At 39.2% G+C, this 20,079-nt stretch overlaps 1 protein-coding gene across 1 annotated transcript in view; it reads left to right on the top strand.

The window, feature by feature from the left end:
* Window positions 1–337: 337 nt before the first annotated feature.
* The window catches only part of Gdpd4 (glycerophosphodiester phosphodiesterase domain containing 4), a 56,816-nt gene continuing 37,074 nt past the window's right edge, over window positions 338–20,079 (top strand). The window contains exons 1-9 of the mRNA XM_027407494.2: window positions 338–544; window positions 4,306–4,409; window positions 7,523–7,616; window positions 11,765–11,824; window positions 14,645–14,743; window positions 14,814–14,907; window positions 15,686–15,763; window positions 16,804–16,949; window positions 17,314–17,396. Of these exons, the coding sequence (XP_027263295.1) occupies window positions 338–544; window positions 4,306–4,409; window positions 7,523–7,616; window positions 11,765–11,824; window positions 14,645–14,743; window positions 14,814–14,907; window positions 15,686–15,763; window positions 16,804–16,949; window positions 17,314–17,396 (965 nt within the window). The remainder of the gene's footprint in view (window positions 545–4,305; window positions 4,410–7,522; window positions 7,617–11,764; window positions 11,825–14,644; window positions 14,744–14,813; window positions 14,908–15,685; window positions 15,764–16,803; window positions 16,950–17,313; window positions 17,397–20,079) is intronic.

The following is a 20,079-nucleotide window of genomic DNA, read 5'->3' as shown; positions in this document are numbered from 1 at the left end:
TATTTCAAGAGAATATGGCAGTTTAATACTGTGTAATTTGCTGCTTTGAGCACCTTTTCTTTGATTAGGATAGAAATATGGTCTCACTTCAGAAGTGAGAGAAGTATATCTAGGATGGTGCAATGGCTGCAAAAAGTGTTCAACAAGTTAGTCAGAGAGCTTGGATGCAGCTTTTATTCCTCTGCCCTGAATCCTGAATTTTGTCCTTGATTGTAAATGAATTTTCTTATCTATCTGTTGCTTATAGAATTGTCTGTAGTGGCAGGCTAGAGTAAATGAACAGGAGCTACACTGGGTTCTGATTATTTCATTTGTCCTTCCAGCAAAAGAGCAAATCATGCATAAGGACATCCTAACTGAGAATAAGATGGACATCCTAACTGAGAATAAGATGACAGAACTATCACATGAGAATCCCGATCTGTGGACAGAACGCTTCTTCAACCGCAAATGTTGCATCACATTCCTGACTGGTTGCTACAGTTGCCACTGGCAATACAGAGAGTGGGAAAGAACTGAACTTGGATCTTGTTGCTGCTCTTGGGTATAGAGATGGAAAAGAGTTAGACTACATTTTCTTAGATATGGGTGTGGATGGGTCCCTAATGGTGGAATTTCCAAGGTCAGGTACACTAAGCTCCAGTTTTTCTATCAAAGTACTGTCACAAGTCTAGAGCTAGAGTTAAACATACTTGCTGTGTTCCTTTTCCTCCCTTCCTCCTCTTCTTCCCTTTTTCTTCTTCCTTCTTTCGTTTTACAGGAGATCAAACTTAGGGTATTTTGCATGCTAGGCAAGACCTGTACCAGTGAGCTCCAGCCAAAGACCCTTTTGTTTGTTTGCTTCTTGCTTGCTTGCTTTTGTCCATGCTCCCATGTATCTTAAAGCAGGGTCTCTTGTTGCCCAGACTGACCTTGAACTTGCTATATAAATGAGCCAAACCTTGAACTCCTGATCCTTCTGACTCCACCTCTGAAGTTTTGGGATTACAGCCATATACCAATACACCTGGCCATCCCCTCAATTTTATTTTCTTTCTTCTTTCCTTTTTCATGCTGTCTCTTTTATGTCATTCTGTCATTCATTTTTCATTCACTTTTACATTTATTCATTGAATTCTGAAGACTTGGATGCAATTAGATGTTTATAGAAGATTACAAGAATGTTCAAATCCTTAATTTTCATTTTAAAAATTTTATCAGTGGCAATCCTTGTCTGAATCTTTACATTTTTTTACATTTATTTATCTTGTGTGTGTGCACGCACGCGTGCACATATGTGCATGCATGCATGCCACAGCAAATTTATGGTGTTCAGAAGACAACTTATAGGAGTCAATCTTGTCCTTCCACCATGTAGGTAGGCTCCAGGGATTGAACTCAGACATCCTTACTCACTAAGTCATCTCATAATTTCCCTAAGTATTTAATTTTCTATTCTTTGTCAGTTTCCAAGGAGAAAGTGTATTCCTTAGTAGTGGGTAGGGAGGGAATAGGGAACCTAATAAGTAGAAAACAAGATGTTCTTTACTCCTGGCTTAGCACGTGCTTGATTTTCACTAACATAGGACTCTAGTGAAACTGAGTGGGAGCATGAAGCGTAAAATAATGAAAAGTCTCTTTTTTTCTCTAAGCAGTATGTAGTGGAACCCTCTGGTGAGCTATATGATATAATAGATCAAATGATGAGCGCACTTCAATGAAAAGAGGAACAAATCATGCACCTTCACTTGACTGTAAACATAGTTCAATTGAGATCTAAGAATCTCATTAATTTCTTGTTCTCGTATTTTATTTTATAAGTATGTATTTATCTGCCTGTCTATCTTTGGGATTTTGATGATTGTGAATCTAAGGCCTTTCACATCTAGGCAAGTACTCTACCACTGAGCTACATACATCTCCAGGATTTCTCATTTCTTATGTCTGGTTTGAGTAGCTATACAGGAAAAAATGTAAGTAATGGGAGGCTTCCCTGGAGTAATCAAGAATGTTCTTCTGTCCCCTATATTTTTTGTGCCCAGATATTTGGCTTTATATGAGTCACAAATGTGCTTGAGGCATGCTACGCTCAAAGAACTCATGTTCTTCTTGGCGGGGAGGTTAAATACATTCATGTTCTAGCTTAGCAACAAGTTTATATGTATACACACAGACATATATTAAGGGAGAGGCCAAAAGTAACTAGCTATTTAAAAGAATGTGAAAGGTGATTAAGAATTGGCTAGGTAAAGAACTGGATGTGGTATGAGAAATGATATTAGAGAAGTCAATGCACACATAGAGGATGGGGATTGGTAAATTTATTTTAGGTGGAGCAGAAATGAATAGAGAAATGCTGAGAAATTAAGTGGAAACATAAATGGGTGAGATAGTGTGGTTTTAAGAACTTACTCCTGTTATATAGGAGATAAAGAATACCTAAAGAGGGCTGGGGATGTGACTTAGTGGTAGAGCATATGCTTAGCATATATGGAGCCCTGGATTTGATCTCCCATCACCAGATGGGGAATACTTTAATTTGATGATATGGCCTGGGCTATGTTTTGGAATGGTTATTTGAGTGTATGGAGAATGTATCAGAAGGACCAATGCAGGAAAGCCTCTGCTTTCAAAGGGAAAACAATGGCAGTGCTCCAGATAAGAGATGTGGGTGGCATGGACTAGAGCAGTGAAGGCAGATATGGAGAAAGATGGGTAGATTTGACAGATTATTACCTGGGGATGAGGTATACAATCACTTGAGACCTACAAAGGATATGAAGTAAAATATAAAGGGAAGCTGTATTGAAAAGGGTAGCATTTAGGGCAGTCTAGTATAATGGCAAAAACACTGGATCAGAACTTTGGAGTGTGTATTGGCAATAATTATAACTTGAGCTGGTTATATAATATATGAGTCTCTCTGTACCTAGAGATTTTAATTAGATAAAGTCCCTAGATAATTTTCAAGTCCTCTCTCTACTCAGATGGAGTATAACATAAAGAGGAAGACCACAAGATTCAATTTATGGCTTTGCTACTGACCATCCCTAAATTAGTGACTCATTCTTATAAGAGCTTAGGAAAGTCACTTAACATCTCTGTGTGTCAGAATCCTTATTAGAATAAGGGAGACATTAACAGCAAAACCCACTACAGGAGCTGCTATGAGAATAAAAGAGCTGTTATGTAGAATATGCTTTGAATTGGACATGCATGATACACAGTTATTACTTGATGGGTGTTATTACTGTAGTGTTCTTAGGGTCACTAACTTGGGAAAGTGATAAACAGGAATATATACAAGAAGATTCTGAGTATGTGTGTGGAGGGGGAATTAACCAAAAAAAAAATTAAAGATAGGAAAGAACAGTAGTGTGTTTAAGGAGAATTCGATTTCTAGTGCTGAATTTGGGGGTATTTGAAGGAATAAATAATAATTAGGATGAGAAAATAAAATTTAGATGAAATTATAACATCTTTACTTTACGCTTAAAAAAACTGACCTTTATTCTACAAGCAGAGAGGAACGCTTGAAAAATTTCAAGACAAAATAGAAACAGATTTATTTAGTAGAAAGTTATTAAGCTTATCAGTTACGTGTGCCATAGTAGCCAAGACAGCTGAAGCCTTTCTCTGGCCTCCAGCAGCTTAAATTCCAGTGAGATACATTATGCAATAAATAATAGATGAAAAATGTTTTCAAATAGTAATAAGATCTTTGAAGATAAAGTAGAAAATATATTAGAATTCAGACAGGGGAGTGGTTAGAGACCTATGAAAACAAATCCTTTGATCCATCTCCAAATGGAGTGAGAGCCAGCCTTGTGTTGGGACAAATGCACTTCAGGCAGACCTGCTAAGTACCTGCCTTGGAGTAGAGATGACATTTGATGTGTTACAGAAAGCAGCTAGAGTGACTGACGTCTAGAAAGAGAGTCAGGGTGAAGACATGAGGTGGGGGATGGCTAAGGGCTAATCCTATACAATTTATGGACTATGGAAGGTTCTTTGGATGGTGATGGTAAAATAGCATAGGAAGCTCTGGGAGGATTTGAACAGACATTGTTTAGTAACATGCTTTTTAAAGGACCACTCAGCTTTTGTAGGAGTGTGTATAAGACTGTGTCAACTCCTTTGCTCATCACCCAGCTACACTCCTGATAGTGCCCATAAGGTCTCTTCAGCTTGTCAGGATACCCTTTCTATGTATGCTTACAGTCTTGTTTTTATTCCTCTCCTTATAAAACCTCAGATTATCCTAGCCTAGAGAGGGTAATGTCCAACACCAGAACTATATACACTGACACATTTTTATCTTTCCAGAAAGAGCAGATTTTTTATGTATGCCTGGTGATTTCATTCATCTTGTCTGCAATTTTTCTGTTCGTGTGGGCAGAAACCTCCAATGAATACAATAGCTTTGACTGGTGAGTTGAGTTCACTTTCTGTACTTTTATTAGTACATGGGTTGCTTCTTTGGATACCCATTTGGGTTCTCCCCGGTTGAAAAGACCTGGTGGTTTAGTAGGGTGGACAAAAGTGGATTTTGCACAGCTTGAAGGTAAAAGGTGTAACTCTAGGGCAGTAGTCAAATATTCAGGACCAAACTTTTACTTCCTTTCCACCTATGCTAAGTCACACACTGCAGACCAAATGATGTTCACAGCTTTCTCTGTACTCCCAACATCCCCAGCCTTCAGATAAGGATTCTCTCTCATCTTTGTTTTATTACTGATGCCCATACTTCTTTTTCTTCACGATTTATGTCCCCCCAACCCTGATTTCTCTGTTTTTTCTATGGCCTTTGTGTCCTTCTTTTGTCTTTAGGGGTCCCTTGGAACTCTGAACAGAGGGACACATATTTCTTCTCAGCTCCCTTTCATGATTAAACTACTTCTGGACCACTCTCAGACTTCTCAGCTTTTCTGGCCTGATGCCTTCTAACATTGTTGAAAACCTTACCTGTTACTTGGTGTGAAAGACCCCCAGACCCCTAAGGGCCTCAGGATCCCAAGGAGCCCCCAAGACCCAGAAACCAGACCAAGAGCTGCAAAAGCAAGAGGGTTTATTGAACGAATGCACATTCGGGTGTCAGCAATATTGGGAAAGCTGCACACCCCAGCAAGGGTTCCAGGCTCCTTATATAGGAAAAAAAAACACAGATCAGCATACAGGCAAGGGGCACAAAGTGATTGATTACAAAGTATGATCTCATGTTAGAGTGGTCACCCAGGTATGACCTGCTTTTTTATAAAGGAAAAACCATAGAACGTACCCTGAAAAGTCCTTTATTGTCTGTTGGTCAGCCAGGTGTGACCCAAAAAGGATTGTTTGTCTGCCCTCGGGTTGGGGCCAACTTCCTTGTCCTGGGCCAAGGCCTGTCGGAAACTTTTTCTCTCTGTGAACTAAAATCTTTCAAAACTTTTTCTCTCAGCAAACTAAAATCTTTCAGTGATGCTATTTTTGTTCTGTAGATCCAAGTCTTTACTTCTCCAAAATCATTTTTAAAAACTTTTTAAAAAATATTTATTTATGCAGGCCAATGGACAGAACTAGAAAAAACAGTTCTGATGTGGTAACCCAGAACCAGAAAGATAAATATAGTATGTACTCACTCATAAGTGGATACCAGACATAAAGCAAAAGATACCCAGCCTACAATCCACAACCCCAGAGAAACTAGAACTGTCTTCCATAAACAGATGGAAGCAGATGCAGAAATACACAACTAACCAATGAGCCAAACTCCTGGAGTACAATTGAGTGAGGGAGGATCGATAATATGAACAAAGGAGTCAAGACCATGATGGGGAAACCTACAGAATCAGCTGACCCGAGCTAATGGGAGATCACTTACTCAGGTCTAACAAATGGGGAACCTGCATAACCGAACTAGACTCCCTTAATATAGGGGACAATGGTGCAGCTGTGACAATATATGAGGCTACTAGCAGTGGGTTCAAGATCTAACTGTAATGCACAAAGTGACTTATTAGAACCCATTCTATATGGAGAGATACCTTGCCCAGCCTAGACACAGAGGTGTAGGGGGTGGAGAGGTGCCTTGGTCCTGCCTCAAGGAGATGATGGGGCAGACTTAGTAGACTTCCTAGAGGAGGCCTTACCCTCTCTGAGGGACAGATAGGAGGTGAGGGGGAGTAGAGAAGGGGGGAACGGGAGAAGAGGAGGGAGGGGGAACTGGGATTGGGATGTAAACATAAATTAATAAAAACTAAATAGAAATATTTATTTATTTGTGTGTGTGTGTGTGTGTGTGTGTGTGTGTGTGTGTGTGTGTGTGTGTGTACATGTATCCCAATGGACAGAACTAGAACTAGAACAGTGTGGAACAGAACTGTTCCACACAGAACAGTGCATGTGTGGAAATGAGAGGACAACTTACTCGAGTCAGTTCTCTCCTTCTGCCACATGGGTTCTGGGAATCAAACTCATGTCTGGTAGCCAGCACTTTTACCCACTGAGTCATCTTACCAGTGATGGATCTTAGATATATTTTTTAATCTTTTCTGATTGTTCTATTATTATTATTATTATTATTATTATTGTTGTTATTATTATTATTAATTCAAGTTAGGGAACAGGCTTGTTTCACATGTACTTCCCCTCTCCCTCTCCCTCCCCTCACCCCCATTCCTTCTCCCCCCTGATTGTTCTATTAATTGTGTTTTGTTGGGCACAATTTCATCTATTTTGAAAGCTTCATTGGGTCTATTTCTTTTTACTCTCTACCCAACCTCTGAGATTATATATCAGACCTGGGGCCTCATATGCTAGACACATAGTTAACCTGAGCTACATCCCTAGCCCTCCTTACATGAGCTTCCTTTTACAGAGTGTCCTTCCCTTGAAATATTATTTTTAATATGATTATATGCTTACTCTATACATTTTATTTCTTTAAAGTATTGCTCTAGGTTCTGAGTGGGAATGAGGTCATTTCTGTTTTCTTGAAATGAAAAGTAGTCTTTGACATAGAAAACATACACAAATACAACATTGTCTCCCCTAACAAGTCACAAATAGTTTTCCCACAGTTAGTACTTTAGGAGCAGAATGCTTAGGACATAGCTCTCATACAGTTGAGAGCAATTAATACGGTGGTTATGAGTGCAATTATGTAAGAAAGTGTATGTGTACTCGGACAAGGAGCTTGAAAGATAGAAATGACTGGTCATATTGATGTAATGAATCTAGGGGGTGATTTCCTTTCTTTTGATAGTGTGGAATTTCCACATCACATGGTTTATTGAAGATGATGTAAATTTGGATATATATTATAAATAACTTTTTAACATCTCTCCACTTACAGAGTCTACATTAATATCGCTGGTTGCTTATAGTACAAAACTAAAATAAAAACCTATCTCCAAAGCACTCACAGATCTACTCACAAAGTGCTTCTTTCCTGGTCCCCTCTATTTTTTAATACTTCATTTAGTCTGTTCTCGTGTCTACCCTTAATGTAGATGCTATTACTAATTCCCACTATATTTTTAAGATTGAATCTTTTTTTTTTCAGGGTTGTTCATCTAGGGACAAAACAATGGTTCTTGTGGTCCATTGTAATATTGAGTACCGCCGGGATCATGGCTGTCTACACTTTGTTGCTTTTGGTGAGTGATGCTTCTCATTTTTTATTTCTTGAACAGCCTCATGGGTTGCTCCTTCCTGTGCTATTGTATCTATCCAGAGTCAGGGTTTACATCAGCTTCTTCCATTTTATGCACAAAGGAAGGCTTAAAGAGATTTATGCTATTTAGAGGATGTGTCTAATTAAGCTGGCCCTTTGAGAGTGACAGAGCACCCTTTTTTAATTCTCCCATTTCATACTTTATCCATTGGTTTACTAAATATTATCATTTAAACTCCCAGTGCATTACACCCACAATTTGGGACTTATACATCAAACCAGTTCTACTATGCAAATGCTAGTCACCTAGCTCAGTTGCAAATTATTTGCATATGACCGTGTCTATGTTGCATGACATGATAGAGTCACATTGCATGAAAAATACACACCATGGGGCTAGAGAGATGGCTCAGAAGTTAAGAAAACTGGCTGCTCTTCCAGAGGTCCTGAGTTCAATTCCCAGCAACCACATGGTGGCTCACAACCATCTGTAATGAGGTCTGGTGCCCTCTTCTGGTGTACAGGAATGCATGCAGGCAAAACACTGTATACATAATAAATAAATAAATCTTTTTGAAAAAAGAAAAAAGAAAAATACACACCATGAAAGAGAAAGAGACATTGTAATGGAGAACCTAACAAAAAGATAACTTTGGCTGAAAACTGTGTGCTTACTTTGATTTCATAATTCCATGTTTCCACTGATTTCCTCTTTGACACACCAGTCCAACCCTTGAATATGAATTGCAATTTTTTCTTCTAAAAATGTATTATTTATTGTAAAAATGTTGTAATGAGTACTGATTATGTAGAAATCAATAAAACTAAAATGTAGTTTCTGTCTTCACATATAGTTCTCAGCAGAGATAATATGTTCATTCCATTTCTCATAGCTGGAACAATGAAACTGAAGGATGACAAATGCAACTTGAGGGAAGGTTTATTTGACTTACAGTTTGAGAGGATGTATTCTTTTGTGGTAGAGAAGGAATGGCGCAAGGGGCAGATATATGAGGCATCTGGTCACATTAAATCAGTCAGGAAGCCAAGAGAGATGGCTCACCCCCAGCTCATTTTGTCCTTTTTATTCAGTCTGGGGCCTCAGCCCATGGAATGTTGCTGTAGTGATATGTTTGTAGTCCACTAAATAAAGCTCGCCTGAAGATCAAAATGCAGAGCTAACCCACTAGTTAACCACATACCTATGTTAAGAGCTAAGCCACTAGTTAGCCATAGAGGACAGGCAGTGGTGGCCACACCTTTAATCCCAGAGGCTGATGGATCTCTGTGAGTTCAAGGCCACCCTGGGCTACATGAGAGTGAATCAGTCTAAAAGAGAAACAAAGCTCATGCTTTTAATCCCAGCACTAGATAGAATATAAGGCAGGAGCTCAGTGCAGTCTCAGGGAGCAATCTGAGGTTTTTGGTGGACAGCATTGCAATCTAGGCAGTCTGAGGAGCAGTGCAGTTTGTAGTTAAAATCAGAGGACATGATGGCCTCTCTGATCTGAGCATTGGTAGAGGTGAGAACTCTTTATGGCTGGCCACTTTGCTTCTCTGGTTTTCAGCTTTAACCCCAATATCTGACTCCAGGTTTTCATTATTCATGCTACATGTTGCTGCTCATATTCAGAGTGAGTCTTCCCTCCTAAATTACACCTTTCTGTAAAAGCTCCTATAGACACATGCAGAAGTGTTTCCATGGTGATTCTAAATCTAATCAAACTGACCATGAAAAGTGTGGTGACTCGGCATGTCTCAGCTTTAACCCACGACAGCCATAAGGTTCTACCTGAGTGGGGGTGTGTGGACCTGGAAGCTCCTAGCAACCCAGCAACCATAAAGACCAAACACAGGCATCTTGTCATCTTCAGAGAGCTCTCAGTTCCATGTTGTAGAACTAGAGTCATTTCTTTATTAGCCATCTTTTCTGCTGTTTCTTAACCATCCTTTCCTCACCACGAGGAAACCATTTCTCTCCTTGTTCTCCTCTCTCCTCTGCTGGCTCGCCCCTAACTCCTAACCTTCTGTCCTCACAAGTTACTCACACACCTATCCCTCTGCCCAGGTGAGGGCCTATTCAGATGCTTAGGAGCACAGAGATGCAAATTAGGAGGCATATTACCCTGAGGCCATGGTAAACAATAATAGCCCTACTGGCAATACAATGGTGGACCGAGCTTTCCGGTGCTCCATGTTTACAGGAGCTAGAGACTGGGCCCCAAAATATTCCATAACAGAATTATTTGGTCCCCCACAGAAAAGAAATTATCACAGATTGGTATGAGATACAGTTATGATTGTTTCTCCTTTCATTATTTAGAATCACAGACAAAACTCACTACTACACATGTAACTTTGTAATTATCATTATAGATGCCTAAATGAAACTTGTTGTAGAGCTCTAAGAGGGAAGAGCTAACTGCCAGCAAAGAACATCAAATAAAACTTCTTAGAAGGGGTAGCATTGGAGGGCTGGGGAGACAGCTTAGTTAGCAAAGTGTCTGCTATGTAAGGATATGGACCTAAGATCAGATCTCAGAATCAAACCTAGTGCAGCAGTGGGGGCTGTGCAGAGAGAGGTAAGTCCCTGTAGCTTGTTGACCAGTAGCTTAGCTGAAACAATCAGCTTCAAGTTCAGTGAAAGACCTTTTATCCAAAGATAAAAGTGGTCCATGAACATATGTATGGTATGCATATACATGAGCACAAATCACCATCCACAATGACAAGTACACACACACACACACACACACACAGAGAGAGAGAGAGAGAGAGAGAGACAGAGAGACAGAGACAGAGACAGAGACAGAGAGGGGGAGAGAGAGAGAAGCAACATTGAAGTGGATCCTTGAGTAGATGATGGATTTGGATACAGGGGGACTGAAATGTGAAGGAACACTGTAGGCTGAGAAAGCATATTGTGAGAGAGTAGTAACAGAGAAATAGATTTGATATTTTGTTAAGAAGGGAGTAATGTAGAATAAAAGGGAGACACAACTTGTGACAGATTTTGAAAGGCTTTGAAAGTAAAAAGTAAGATAACTTGGTAAACATGGGTTCCCATTTTAGGAAAATCATTCTGGAAGTTGTGATGTGAAGGTAGAGAGGCCAACTAAGAATCTTTCCTTTCAGTGAGGAAGATGCAGATGTAGTATATGCTCTAGGCTAAATTCTGGGTCTCTGAATTGTACCCTGGTTATACACAATTAGTGGGAAATGGGGTTGTTAGCTTCCAATGTGAGAATATTCGTGTCAAGCAGAGTCATGGTTTTAATAGACTCTATTTTAGCCTACCTCTTTGAGAACATTAAAAAAAGGGGATAGGCCTGGCTTTAATTTTTGAGTACTTTACTTTGAAAGGTCAGTGTGAAACTCAGTAGTGAGAATGCTTGTGCAAGACCCCGAGTTTGATTCCCAGCAGTGAAAAAAAAAGATTACTTACAAGCCACATAACTTTTCTAAGCCTTGGTTGCTTTTTGATTTTCAAACGAAAATGATAATATTTAATAAAATGGTACTTTTAGAGAGCTAAATAAAAATAAATAAAATCACATACATAAAATTATTGTGGTAAGAGGTAAGTGCTTTGTACATTAATATGTTAACATCTGAGGACTCAAGTTTTATGTTTCTATGTTCATACTGACTTGATGACTGGCTAGATTTAGACTTAAAGTGTATTGAGCATATACCAATGTTAATGGCCATCACAACATCAGTACCAGTTCTGGAAAGAGCTTTTAAATGACCCTTGGGAGATTGGCTCTTAAACTCTATTCTCTTCTAAGTGAATCTAAGTAATACCAAGCATGAAGTCGATCATAGGGAAAAATAAATGTGCAGGAGCTCAAGAAGCATCAGTGGTAATGGCTGTGAGATCCCAGAGGAAAGAATAATGAATTCTTCCTAGGGTGCTGGTGGAAGCTACTGATAGGAAATTACATTTGGACTGGCTTCAAGTGTCAGTGGCATGGGGAAAAGAAACCTTAAAAGGAGGAGAAGTACCATGGCAAGAGAGAATAAAAAGAAGTGAGAGTGGTGCCCATTGTGAAAGGCACTGGAGCTACTAACTGCTATGGGCAGGATTAGTCATTTCAAAGTAACCATCTCTTCTTCTTTGCTTTGCAGATAGTTAGTTGTTTTTTGCTCTGGGAAAGGATTGAATTATATCTGCATACGTGTCATAAGGTAAGTGTTCAGTCCTCACAGGAGGCCTTACGTAGGATGGCAGGAGCTCCCCAGCGTTCAGTGCTAGACATGCAGCTGGCCCTCTTTCATGGTTCCCTGGACAGACCTGCTTGTGCAGTTTTAACTGAAATAAGTAACCCCCCCCCCCACCTCTGTTTCATGTCATATTCACTAGCTTTGTTCTTCCTGTCCCAATGAAACCTTGGGCAAATTTCTTACTTTTGAAATTCTTTTCTATCACAATAGCATTCTCATTTCAGTCATTAAAATTGTAGCTCACTATAGTAACCCAATTCAGCCTTATAGATCTAAACATTCTACTTCCTCTATTTGGGCTTGACTTGCCTATGCCTATTATGGTGGAGAGGGCAGTGGCTCTTTCCCTGATGACATTTTTCTTGGGTCAGTGCCTGCTTTTTCATGATCCCCTGAAACTTCTCCTTTAAGATTTGATTGATCTTTCCTCATTTTGAATCCCTTTGAAATGATACCACCATAGCTTCTCTCAAATAGTTCATACCTTGTCCCCAAGAACAAGCAAACTTATTCCACTCCATGTGGACCAACAGCATACTTACAACATGGAGTTTGTGAATTTGTCCTACTATGGGCTGGACTAGCTCCAGTAGCATACACCTCCTTTTTTTATAGACCTTCTCAAATATGGTTGTAACAGCATGCTAATGTTTATCCAAGACTGGGAACATGTCAAGTCTTTTGAGTGGCATCCTTAAATCTTCTCTTACTCAAATGAGGAATTCAAATTGGAAGTGTAAACTTAAGTATTATTGAAGAAAATGGGAATTGATATCATGTGCTCTTCCATGGGAAGAATGTATATAAAAAAGGAAAGAAAAGGCCTTATTGCTAATACCATCCATTTCAGATTTTGGACGCTATTATAAATTAATCACCAGAAGATGGAAGAAACTTATTATTCCATCGTCCCTTCTCACTATATCAAGAAATTGTCAGCATTCCACTTTCATTAAGCACAACTAACATCTTCCGTCAGAGAGAGAGGAGCCTTAAGCTCTCTGCTAAATCCTAGCCACGGATCTAACCCTTTCCATATACAATCAGCAAAACATTATTTTGTTAGCTTCTAAAGTGAGAATACTAGTGTCCAATTAAGCCTTATGTTTTAATGGGCTTTTTATTCTACCCTACCTCTTTTGGATACATGTAATGATTATTGAATCAGTTTCAGACACCAAAAAATGTTGTTTAATATTAGATTCTGGTATTCTGAAATGAAAATCTCTGATATATGTGCCTACCAGTAAAGTTAGACTGGTTTAGAATTATGCTTTCTTCTTGTCTAGCATCATCCTTAGAATTAATTCTATACATCTTCACTGGAATTTTCGTTCATTCAAGTTTATAAAGTCTTGCCATTATTTTGTCAACCTTATTGTCCTGAATTATTTTGGGATCTAATTGCAGTGATGAATCTGTGGGCAATGAAAAGAGATGGGGGCATTATGTGAGGAAGTGACCCTCTCTTAGAAAGTAATAACTTGGTTAGGCTTTCAAACCAGCAAGAACAAGGCCTATGGAGTCAGCTTCCGTTGGCAAGGGGGGATACTCTTTTTTTTATATTTATTATGTATACAACATTCTGCTTCCATGTATATCTGCACACCAGAAGAGGGCACCAGATCTCATAACGGATGGTTGTGAGCCACCATGTTGTTGCTGGGAATTGAACTCAGGACCTCTGGAAGAGCAGTCGGTGCTCTTAACCTCTGAGCCATCTCTCCAGCCCCAATGGGGGAATACTCTTATCCTTTTTCAGAATAACACAGAAGGGATAGGATTAGCACCAGGTCTAGACTTTCTATCACCCAGGGATACCCAGAGAGCACTTCAGATTGCAGTGATCAGTCAAAACTCCTTATAACTTGCTAATAACTTGATATATATATATATATATATATATATATATATATATATATATATATATATATATACCCACCCTAAGGTATCAGTTAGCTAGCAATAATGGGGTGTCTCTGTGAATTTTCTAACAAGATAGACCTAATGTATCTCAATTGCTTTTACTTTAAATAAGCTTAGAATATATAGGTTTTATGGTGGCAAAAGGACTTGCTGGAATTGTGTAATTAATAGAGTGACAGATAAGGAAGCACCATACACAAAATGGCTCCTTCTGTGAAGTAGTATGTCTGTATACTTTGCTGAAAATAGACCTCACAGTCTAAGCTCAAAATCAGAATGCCTTCCTAATGTAGGAGAATAAAACCTGTCATGAGTAGCTGTATTTCACATGACCAGATTTCCCCAAGGGAATATAGTTTAATGTGCATTATGATTGCTTATATCATTTAAATCATTTGTAAAGTTTGGGATTGGATAAGAGATAAATTCAGCAGTTCAACTGTTGTGATGCAATTGGTTTTCTAATAGGCTAGTAATATTGCGTTTATGTATTTGAGATCTTGGGATGTATTTCCTTTTAAAAAAAAAAAGTCAAAGAGGAGATAAAGGTTTGTAATGAAATGAGGTGGCTGGCTAAAGATAAAAATAATTGAAAAAGGCCTAGCTGAGAATGGAGATTCTAGATCGGTAGTAGCATCAAGCCACACAATTATGTAATTCCTTCCAGCCATGCTGCAAACAAATACTTAGGAACAATGAAGATGAGTTATTGGAGCCACTCATCACTGAGGACTTGCAAGGTTGTTAGATTGAAAAGACAGGGTCTATGGTAGTATAAATAATCACATGCAATTCACAAGGACAGTTCTGATCCAAATCGGGTGCCTAGAAGTTAAGAAGCCCTTTCTGTTTCCCCAGGTCCTCATTTTTCTAGTAATGCTGCTGTGCTCCTTCTTACTAGCTGTTTTAAACAAATACTGGAAAGACAAGTGGCTGATAGCTGGGCTGTCACTGCAGGTAAGCATCAGCCTGTAGTGCTCACCACTGTGTCCAGATGAATCTAGTCTGACTTTTGGCTTTTCCCTAGATCTTTGCTCCCTTTGTGCACCTGAGCCTCCTAACTGTGATGATTATCCTTTCCTGGCCTCTAGCCATCGGTATGGCCCACTTGGAATCAGAAGGTATGTCATATGAAGTGGAATCTTGCCAGATCTCCCCAGCTTGTATACTCCACTCAGAGAAACCAATGGTAGCTAGCCACCCATGTGCCCCTTTGACAGTTCTTTAGTTTGTTATGTAGGCAGGTTTTTATGGTCTGATTGACCCCTGTGGCCTACCATAGTATTTCTTATGACTAAGACATCCTTCAAAGGATTCTTTTAGGAAAGCATCATTTTCCCTTTGTTAATGTACATCATTTATCTGGGGCAGATAGGGACAGCAGAGGGCATCTCAATTTTGCTTTGACCTGAGTGCTACTATAAGATTTAGCCTATTCATACACAAACATCACTGGTTTCAATTAATACTATGTCCAGTGATCTTGGTTACATCAGGTAACTCAGAGAAGTCACCTGTGACCCCTGCCATCCCTAGGAACTCAAAGAAGCAGGAATGGCTGCCTCTGAAGCTGGCTTCCTTTCCATTCTTATGCAATATTGGTGGAAACAAGACAGTGAGCGCTGTATGCTGAACTGCTTTGCAAGTGAAAAGTTGTAGGGTCTTATTTCTACATCTCTCTTTTCACTGTTGGTTAAATAAAAGGCTCTTGCTTGCTTCCTGGGTTCTGGGAGGATACAGGCTAGTGAAGGGATGGTGTGTGCATGTGCTCATGTGCATGTGTGCCTCTGTGTGTGTGTGTGTGTGTGTGTGTGTGTGTGTGTGTGTAGTAAATTTTAGAAAATAGTTCTTGGATAGGAGCTTAAATGGAACAATAATAAACTGTTTTCTTTATTTTAGTTAGAATAAGAAGATACAGGATGTCAGGTTACGAGAATGAAATCCTGGAGGGATGTCATATATTCACAAGGTTAAAAGGTTAGAACTGGAGACCTCAATTTGAAAGTCGCTGAAGCAAATAGGTAGTAACTTAAAAATGTACAAGTGGGTAGGATCCCCAGAGGTCTAAAACAGAGGTGTTGAGAAGCAGTTGATAATAGGAGGTAAGGATGGGCTGTGATGTGGGAGATGGATGTGGGTGGAGGTATGTAGGGTGAAGAAGAGAAAGAAGAGGTAAAAAACAAGCCGGGCATTGGTGGCACATGCCTTTAATCCCAGCACTCGGGAGGCAGAAGCAGGCGGATCTCTGTGAGTTCGAAACCACTCTGGTCTACAAGAGCTAGTTCCAGGACAGCCTCCAAAGCCACAAAGAAACCCTGTCTCAAAAACAAACAAACAAAACAAAACAAAACAAAACTAATATTTATCAGCTATTGTGAGCCAGCACTGTTATAATAGCTATGTGAGATTGTTAGCTGCTAGATAGACCTAATTTACAGATAAAGGATGAAGACTCCAAGAGGTTATATCACATGTCCTTGGTTACAGTAAGAAGTGATAGAGCTTAGCCTTGAACTCACATTTCTGTGAGTACCTTTTCCACTGTACTGCTCTGACTTAAGCTAGAGGGTCACTTAGGATGACCTTTACAGTCCTCAGGGCTCTCTCAGAGCCAGCCAAGCTCCTTCTCTGAGAAGCTGTTTCTTGTATTTTCTTCCCTTCTTCCCCTTCCCTCCCTCCCTCATCTAGCCTTCCCTTCCTTCCTCCCACCCACCTTCTGTACAGTTTTTCCATTTTTACTTTCAAGTTCCAGCAATATTGCCTTGATAATGTCTTTGTCTGAAATGTAGGTTAGTGGTAGAGCCTTCCATACATAGGGCCTGGATTCAATACCCAGCACTGAAAAAAATTTTATATCTAAACAATCCTGTGTATTTATATCTAAGCTCATGAAAGGAAGGATGTTAGAGAAATAGAAAGTAAACTAGCTGCTACTTTGGGGGTAGTTAGGTGTCTGAAATGGTTTTCTATCCCTCCTTTCCTTTTTACCCACTTTTCTCCCCTTCCGACCTTTTCAGCTCTACAAATAGCTGTTGGATTGCCCTTCCTTATTATTCTTTTATGTCTTTATTTGATGCCAATGGGGATTTATTCTCCCTGCGTTCTGAAGAAGAAGGATTTAGGGCCTAAGCCTGCCTTCTTTGGACACAGAGGTGCACCCATGGTAGGTCTGAGCATGATGAGCATGGATGAATGCAGGTATGTACGGGGCATGTGGAACAGAGCAGGGAACCTCAGAAACATCAGAGATACTGGAGAGGAAAGGGAATCTTGGCATGACAAGAATGAGGAGTTATTTGTGTACATTGCATTTGAACTCAGGCCATCTAACTCCCATCAGCTTCTCTTTACTATATCCAGTGTTTGACTGGGTAGAGGAGAATAGTCAGCCTCTTTGAAAAGACAGCTCCAGGAGTCAAGCCCTGCTTCTCAAAGCCCTTTCATCCCCAAGCTCTGTGCCTACCTTAAAGGAAATGTTGGGAGGAGAGACTCCAAGGCATAAGGCTTGATGTTTCTTTCTTCCATAGTTGGGGCCAGAGAATACCATCATGTCCTTTGAGAAGGCCGTTGAACATGGTGCCTATGGCCTGGAAACTGATATATACGTAAGGTAGGAAAGTAGGGACTAGGGTGAAATGTAACGATAACTCTTTCTGCCAGCTGCCTGGGTTCTGCCGCCACTTTAGGGCCCCCAAAATAACACACAGAGACTTACATTAGTTACAATGCTGCTGGTCAATTACTAAGATTTCTTATTTGCTAGCTCAGTCTTAATTATCAACCATAACTACTAATCTATATATTTTTATAAGGACTTATCCTTCCTGGGATCACATGGTGACTCTCTTCCTTTCCTACATTTCCCAGAATCTCCTTCTCTCCTAGTCCTGCCTAACTTGCTTTCCTATTGGCCAACAGTGCTTTATTTATCAACCAATAAGATAAACATATACACAGAAGGACCTCCCCCATCAGTAAAGGGCAAGAGGGGATTTGTCCAATGTCAAGGGAAAGGACCAGCTTGACACAAGGAGTAAAAAAGAATAAGCCTTGAAGAGTTTCTTCTTTTTATATAGCATATTTGTACATGCCACATATATGAACCACCTCTCCCTTTCAAAATATCCCCCTTTACCTCCATGTTCTTCACTATAGGCTCACAAATGAATGTGAGTCAAATTTGTTTCCAGTGTAAACCATGCTTGCACCCTAACCCTGTGTACTACTTATTAACATTCCCTAGATATCCACTATATTCTAGGCTGCCTTCTAGTGTTCAGGAGATGCATTCGAGTGAGATACAGTCCTGTTTACCTTCCCAGTTAGTCAAGGAGACAGGGCATAGTTACAGGTGACCACAGAATAAAGCTATTTGTGATAAAAAAAAAAATCCTTCAGAGAAGAATAAATCAAGTGCAGAGGAGCCTCAGTGGAGGAGAAGGATAACTCATATTCTGTGAAAGAAATAATCTATATATATACTAAAAGTTATGTTTGGGTTAGACTTAAAGAGAGGGAGTGAGGGAGAGAGAGGGGAGAGGAGAGAAGCATTGCTGTAGAATTTATGTATCTAGACATCTTTGAAAGTAGAAAGGCTTCATTTTTACTGTGAATGTGTTAGTATATATGCCAAGCACATATATTATAGTCCTGTCACACTCATTCAGTGAGGCAAATAGAAAAATGAGCATTCGATTTAACAGAGGAGTAACCGGAGTTTAAAGAAGGGATATGTAGTTCTGTTCATAAGGCTTAGAAACGCTTGCTTGCCAGACCTCAAACTTGGATTTTTGGCATAATTCATTAAAAATGAGTATTTTGCTTCATTTCTGGAAGCACCCAATGGCTGTGGGCTTAATGTGGCAAAGGTTCTGGTCCAGTGAACCTTTAAAACATGGTCTTTAATTCTCTGCTATGATTTTTAACTCTGATACAGATTGTGCTTCCAACTTCTTATTACTCCTCTTATTGACATCTCTTCCCAAAGATCGTCTCTTCCAAATGCCTTTACCACTTTCATAGTCATACCCAAAGCTTCATTACTACCACAGATCACATGTCATCCAGGACTATTTAGGGCATGAAATCCATACCAGGAATTTTAACAGAGAAAATGCAGTATAAAGAACTGCTAGGTATTAAAAGAGGACTCAAAAGAGTATAAGAACAGAGTGCTTTACAGCATAATTTTAGATTTTACATAAAATAGCATAAAATAGGTTTACAGAACCTAATATTTCCCTGTTAACATGTTATTTGAATAATTTGCGACTCCTCTTTCTTTTGATTAGTTTGTCTAAGGGTCTATCAATCGTGTATATATTTAAAACACCCAACTCTTAAATTCATTGTTTTTTTTCTATTTTATTTTTTTCTTCCCTGGTTTTTATTATTTCTTCCTGTCTACTGGATTTGGATTTGATTTGCTCTTGTTTTGCCAAACTCTTGAGTTGCAACATTGAATGGTTTATTTGTGCTCTTTTTGATTTTTTAATGTAGACCCTAGGAACTATAAATTTCCCTCATAGGAAATTTTGGTTTGTATTTTCATTTTTTTTCAAGAAAATTTTTTATTTCCTTCTTGATTTTTTTACCCATTCACCATTCAGTAGTGTGTTGTTTAATGCCTGTGAGTTTGTGTAATTCTAGAGATCCTTTTGCTATTGATTTTAAGCTTTATTACATTGTGGTCAGATAGGATACATGTAGTTATTTCAAATTTTCCATATTTGTTGAAATGTGTTTTGTATCCCAATATGTGGTCTATTTTTAGAACAAGTTCTATGGGCTGCTGAGTAGAAGGTATAGTCTTTGGTGTTTTGGTGGACTACTCTGTAGACATCTGCTAGGTCCATTTTGATGCCACTCAATTCCTATGTTTCCCTGTTTATTTCTTGTCCTGATGACCAGTTTATTGGAGAAAGTAGTGTACTGAAATCACCTCCTGTTACTGATTTGGGGTTAATCTGTATCTTGAAATCTAGTAGTATGCCTTTAAAGAGATTGGGTGTGCTAGGGTTTGGTGCATATATGTTTAGGATTATAATATCTTCTTGGCTAATTGTTCCCCTGACCAGAATGAAGTGTTCTTCTTGAATTCTTTGGATTTATTTTGGCTAAAAGTCTATTTTGTCACACATTGGGATAGTAATGTTTGTTTCCTGGTTACACCAACCCCAGCCTTTCACTCTAAGGTGATACCTATCCTTGAAGGCAAAAGAAATTTCCTGTAGATAACAAAAATATAGAGTTTGTTTTTCATTCTTTTCATCTAACCTTTTATCTTTTGATTA

This window comes from Cricetulus griseus, chromosome 3, assembly GCF_003668045.3.
Source record: "Cricetulus griseus strain 17A/GY chromosome 3, alternate assembly CriGri-PICRH-1.0, whole genome shotgun sequence".
In the NCBI taxonomy this organism is placed as follows: Eukaryota; Metazoa; Chordata; class Mammalia; order Rodentia; family Cricetidae; genus Cricetulus; species Cricetulus griseus.
This window is presented reverse-complemented; position numbering and strand designations above follow the sequence as displayed.